At 38.3% G+C, this 6,066-nt stretch overlaps 1 protein-coding gene across 1 annotated transcript in view; it reads left to right on the forward strand.

Moving 5' to 3' along the window:
• The window catches only part of poll (polymerase (DNA directed), lambda), a 5,850-nt gene extending 246 nt beyond the window's left edge, over positions 1-5,604 (forward strand). The window contains exons 2-9 of the mRNA XM_085355117.1: positions 947-1,090; positions 1,277-1,574; positions 1,768-1,876; positions 2,032-2,370; positions 2,537-2,710; positions 3,761-3,889; positions 4,544-4,712; positions 4,810-5,604. Of these exons, the coding sequence (XP_085211243.1) occupies positions 976-1,090; positions 1,277-1,574; positions 1,768-1,876; positions 2,032-2,370; positions 2,537-2,710; positions 3,761-3,889; positions 4,544-4,712; positions 4,810-5,171 (1,695 nt within the window). The 5' untranslated portion in view covers positions 947-975 and the 3' untranslated portion in view covers positions 5,172-5,604. The remainder of the gene's footprint in view (positions 1-946; positions 1,091-1,276; positions 1,575-1,767; positions 1,877-2,031; positions 2,371-2,536; positions 2,711-3,760; positions 3,890-4,543; positions 4,713-4,809) is intronic.
• The last annotated feature ends 462 nt before the right edge of the window (positions 5,605-6,066 follow it).

Genomic DNA, 6,066 nt, shown 5'->3' on the forward strand with positions numbered 1-6,066 from the left:
ATTGTACAGAGAGTAGTTTTAAAGCAGTAACTGTAAGAAAAATTTATTTTCGTAGTAGGGGTTAAGAAAATTGACACACCAGTCAAATAGCAGTAGTGTAACGCGACAAAGTAATGGGGGACAGATGTCTTCTCACTGGAGTATTATATGCTACTTTGCATTTCAGAGTGAAGCATTGTACTGTACAAAATCTATGTGAGATTATAATGCTATTAAACTGCTACATAGCTGAAAGTTCATCCTACCAAACCCTTGAGCTTAACCCTTTAAATGTGTCTCACACACCAATGCATCATTAAGATCTCTTTAACAAAAAGTTCTGACCAGAATAAGATTTAAAATTTCTGCATCCTGTTATATGAAGCAATATTTGTTTTCTTTCAGACACATGAAAATCTGAATAGATTTCCCTAACATTTTTGTGTATTTATGTGCAGTATACACTCTGCCTGACTCTAAAGGGTTGTTGTTTGTGGGATTCCAAACAAGTGTGCTGTCAACGAGGAAGTTGCAGTGTCCTCTGGAGAACAAACGACACACTATCATCACTCATGAGTGAAGGGTGCTTTTAAAGTGTCTTCTTCTGAAATGATCATTTATTGGCTTTTATAAATGCCAGTACTGATAACTCAGACAGCAGGCTTTGTGAAATGTGTACCATCAAACTAATTGCTCTAAAATTGCTGTTAAATTCAAAATATTAGAAAATTACTTAAATGTCTCTCATAATTGCAACATTTTTAGATGGGTTATACATTCCACTAAAGGACATGTTAAGGGAACAATAAATTACTTGACATTTCCACACACTAAATTAAGTCCATTTTCTCATGTCAGCAAACTGGACTGAATCACTGTTAAAATTATTTTACTTTACTTTTTTTCCAAATATGTGTTTGTTTCCCAGCTTTAGACTGCAGTGTTATAATTCTCTCTTACGTCACAGGCCACTTGCTCCTCCTATCACCAGAAAAGATGGAGCCTCGTCATGGTATCATGAAAGCTTTTTCTAAAGTCAAAAGGGCAAAAGTGCTACAGGGGAAGGATGCACCCCCACTGAAGAAGACAGCAGATGACTGTGATGTCACAGGTGGTTACAGTGTTTGCACGCATGCGTCCACATTACAGAAAGAGTGATTTTTTTATTTTTTTTTTAAATGGAGCACAACATAGAAAAAATATAAATAAGGCTGCATTACATTAAGAGAGAAATGAATACTGTGCCAGAATGCAAAATATTTGTTTACTGGGATTGTTTTAACATTTTCTGCCTCAGGAAACACTTTTAATGGAGTGACGGTGTACCTTCTGCCTGCTGGAATAGGAAATGCCAGATGCCAGATTTTCCAAAGACAAATTCAGCAGAATGGGGGACGAACAGAGAGTTCACTGTGTCCCGGTGTCACTCATGTTGTTGTGGACGACAATGTGGACAGCGAAAGGGCTCTGCGCCTGCTGAAAGTAAATTGTATGCCCTCTGGAGTCCAACTGGTAAAATGTACCTGGCTGAGCTTGTGCATTAGTGAGAAACAGCTGCTAGATATAGCCAGCTACAGCCTTCTTTCACCCAAGAGGTTTGTGATCTAAAAATGCTTTCTTTGAAAGTTAAAGGTAAAATTGTACTCCTGCTGCATGAATATCCCAAGATATTCTCACAAACATTAGAAAATGTGTATCAGCTTATTTGTACTTTACATTTACCTCGTTGACAGTAATATATGTTTTAAGCTTTGTATTGTAATGACATTTTATGTTCTATCCACTTAGTGACTCTGAAACAAAGCACGAAGAAATTAAAAAAGAGTCACTAAATATCAAACCTGATGCAGAAACTCTGATCGAGCCAGTGACTGATCAAGAGGAGAACACAGAAATGGTAAACTTCCAGATCATGTTGAAAACATTGTTTTGCAGCTTCTTGGTGCATTTCAGTCTTTCAGTTAGTAATCATTTGGAGCAGTCAGGGGAAAAAGTTTAGACCCCAAACGCAAGAAACAGAAACAGTTATTTTACATTACATCCTGCCCTCAGACAGTCCCAGACAGCAAAGAGGAAGAAGGAGGAGAAGAAGACGGCGTCTCTCAGAGTGATCTGGAAGCTCTCATCACTGGCCAGCACCCCAAAGAGGAGACTCCTGGCCCCAGCCTCTCCCTTGGTCCAGATACTGCTGCTCAGAAGCCAGTATCGGGGAAGTGGGTCTGTGCCCAGTCCTCTCAGTCCAAAAGTAATAACTTCAACAAGCACATCACAGACAAACTTGAATTGCTGGCCAAGGCCTACACGCATCAGGGGGACAAGTGGAGGGCGCTGGGCTACTCCAAGGCTGTCAACGCACTGAAAAGCTACCATAAACCCGTTACATCATATCAGGTAGCCTTACCCAGATACTTTAAATGCAATGTTTAGATTGCTGATTACCTGCATATGTCATTGTGTACTGTAAGTTTTATCTTCTGTGATAATACAAGGACTGTCTAGCTTTTTTTTTTTTTGTTTTTTGTTTTTTTTTAATTACATTTTTTCCCATTGGTCTCAGGAAGCTTGTCAGATCCCAGGAATAGGAAAACGCATGGCTGACAAAATTGAAGAGATTATGGAGAGCGGTCATTTGCGGAAGCTTGATCACATCGGTGAGGCTGTGCCAGTGCTGGAGCTTTTCATGAACATCTGGGGTGCTGGAACTAAAACTGCACAACTGTGGTACCAACAGGTGAAAACTCACATATTAGTATAGGAGACTGAAGTACAAAGATTGTACCCCGCACAAAAAGTTGTTAGTGAATTATGTTGTCTGTGTCTTTTCTGTCTTACAATATGTTTTACAACACAGTGATATGATATTGACTTCTATTTCATGAAATATAAGGTAACAGAAAGGCGTTTAAGATTGAAATTTTGGGCTATAGCCTGAAAAATGAAACAACCTGACTGATATGGTGGTAAAATTTCTGCCGCACTGGTATTGCTGCACATATTGACTGATTGCAGTGCAGAACTACAGAAGATTTAAGATAATGTAAAAACAGTGTTGCCATTAGACAGTTTGTCTACAAAGAGCTTTGGAATTTATTTTTCAACAACACAGTCATTGCATTTTCTCATAAATCTGTTAATAAAATAACAAATTCTGGTGAAAATGTGAGCTACAATATGTATTGTTATACCATTATTGGGTTTTCTAAACTGTAAAATTACTCACTTATGAGATGTCAGTTTTACTACGCCAAAGCTCTTTTAAAAATTCTCCCTGGCTATACTCTGGACTCTGTATAATTAGCAGCTTCAGTCAAATGAAATCCGTATCATTTTACTCCTCCATACGATATTTATTAAAGGTACAGCTGTGACTAGGAATTCAAGTGGGTTCATCCTAAACTCTGATGTAACAGTACAGTGGGTTGAAATTAGTTACTAAGAAATGCTGTAGTTTACTAAACTACAGCATTTTGATCTGACTGAGGGGGAAAAAACAGTTGTATCCAGGTGAGACCATGTGATTGTTTATCTGCTTCCATGACTTCAGCTGGAAGGTGTGCCAGGCTTCAAAATAATATCAGATTTAATGACTCATGAATCAATTTTACCGGAACAAGGTTCCAGGAAACACTGAATCTCAAGCCACTTTCATTCTTGGCTGTGAATGTCTTTAATTTTATTCTAGTTTATTCTAATTTTATTAATAATTAGAATTTTAAAAAATCAGTAAGCAAATGCCAACATAACAGTTTTTTTTTCTTAAAAATGTCATTTTGCCTTTCAGGGATTTCGTACTTTGGAGGATATCCATACAAAAGCCCACCTGACAAACACTCAGAAAATAGGACTCAAGCACTACAATGACTTTCTAGACCGAATGCCCAGAGAAGAAGCAGGAGCCATAGAAAAAGTGGTAATGCATCTTCATCTGTCACATTAAGAGCATGTATAATTTAGTGATGATGACTGAAATATCTTTATTTCTTTCACCACTCTAATATGTTTAGTCAAGTTTAAACAGAGTTGAGATATCTGAATAAGATTTGCTTCTTTAACCATCAGAAATGTAGAAAGAGGGTCTGAAGAAGGAAAAAGCTTGTGTCAGCTTTCCTTGACTGCTTGATGATGGAAAAACCAGACTGCCTTTTCACGAAGTAGAGCATCCCAAAGGGGAAAAGTAAATCCTTAAACTTGCTGCATCTTAAGTTAGCCAGATACCTGTTCGCTCCAGAGCGTTAAGTACAACGCTAGTTGTTTTCATATTGTATTACTTAGATTTTCTTTTTCCTACAAAGCTGCCAGATAGAGCGTGCATATTAGATAGATGGCTAAAGCATGTGTGCTCCCTTGAGCTTGTCAAAATTATATGCGATGCCTTAGCAAGGCTACCTCCCAGTATTTGGCTGGGAACAGGTAAAAACTTTCTTTTTTTGCCAGTAAACATACAAAAACAAGCAAATGTGAAAAAAACAACACACAAAAATATCAGCATGCCAATAAGAAGTGGAATGTTTTTGCAGGTAACAGCGTTTGTGCTTTATTAACGGTCTTTTCCATGCATGTGCAGGTGAGGGATGCTGCACAAGCCATCGACCCTGGCCTAGTGGCAATAGCATGTGGCTCCTATCGTCGGGGAAAAGCCACATGTGGAGATGTTGATGTACTTATATCTCACCCTGATGGCAGGTCCCACAGGGGCATTTTTACTAAAGTCTTACAGACACTCCGTGACAGTGGTAAGCATCATTTTTGTTGATGGGAAAAACTTAAGCATGTATTTTATTTTATTTTTTTTAATAAAAATCTCTTTATTTCTGACCTGTTTACTTTAAGGGTTTTTAACTGATGACCTGGTGAGCCACGAGGAGAACGGTGAGCAGAAGAAATACATGGGTGTGTGCCGTTTGCTGGGGCATGACCAACGCCATCGCAGGCTGGATATCATCATAGTGCCCTACAATGAGTTTGCTTGTGCTCTGATGTATTTCACTGGTTCGGCACACTTTAACCGTTCAATGAGAGCCTTGGCAAAGACAAAAAGAATGAGCCTATCAGAGCACTCCCTGAACAAAGATGTGGTACGTCAAGGAAGTGTGAAGGTGCATGGTGGCACTCCACTTCCCACACTGACAGAGAAAGATGTTTTTAGCCTTTTGGGCATACCCTACAGAGATCCCCATGAAAGGGACTGGTGATGATTTGACGATTAGCTTATGGTTTTATAGAAAAATAATTATGATGATAAGGAATAATGATTATTGGACTCAAACAATTTTAAGTATATTTTACAGGTCCTTAGATTATACAAGAGCCCTATTTGACTTGAATGCTAATTCATATTTTGCAAATTAAAGAATGGTGGTAGTCCAACCTTATAAAAAGCTAAAGCTTGTTTGTTGCCTGTGTTTAGTTCCAAAATGTCTGTGGCTACTGCACAAAATTGAATATTCTTGTTTGAACCAGGAATGTTTTTGGTGTGAGGTAGCAGTGGTAACTTAAAAGTGTGAAATTTAAACAACAACGGTGATCTAATACTGGCAGAAGAGGTTTTAGAGGCTTGTAAATTCAGAAAAGAAATGTGGGATAAGTGTCACTAAGTGAGTGAAGTGACCTTCAGTTCATGTCAGGAGGATGTTGAATGTTTTAAGTATTTTTTTTTTAAAAATATTACAGATGATAACAGAATGTAATAAAAGATTACATGACTTGTTTGTCTGTCTTTCTTTCTTTAACATATATATTTATTTATTTTAGAACTAAGAAGTCCTGGTTAGAGTATTCACTAGTTAAGTGTTGTAGAGTTTTTGAACTTTGTTACAACGTAGAACCTCTCTCCCATCACTTTTATCACTTCAAAAAGGCCAAATAAAGGAAACGACTAACAAAAACACAGACGTTTTTATTTTGCTGTTGAGAAGAACTTGGCTGTTCCGAAGGTATGTTCCCACGAAACTGAGACGTTAACCCAGGATCATAACAACCCCATGCACGGGAGACGCACCGATTAGTGATTGGCCAGACTCTTCCCATCTGGCTGGGACTGTCCAATCGCTGGTCAATCCGCAAAACCAGTTATGATCCACGGCACCG

Source organism: Diplotaxodon limnothrissa, linkage group LG6, assembly GCF_057381915.1.
Source record: "Diplotaxodon limnothrissa isolate DT_005_m linkage group LG6, D_limnothrissa_male_GT1.1, whole genome shotgun sequence".
Taxonomy (NCBI): domain Eukaryota; kingdom Metazoa; phylum Chordata; class Actinopteri; order Cichliformes; family Cichlidae; genus Diplotaxodon; species Diplotaxodon limnothrissa.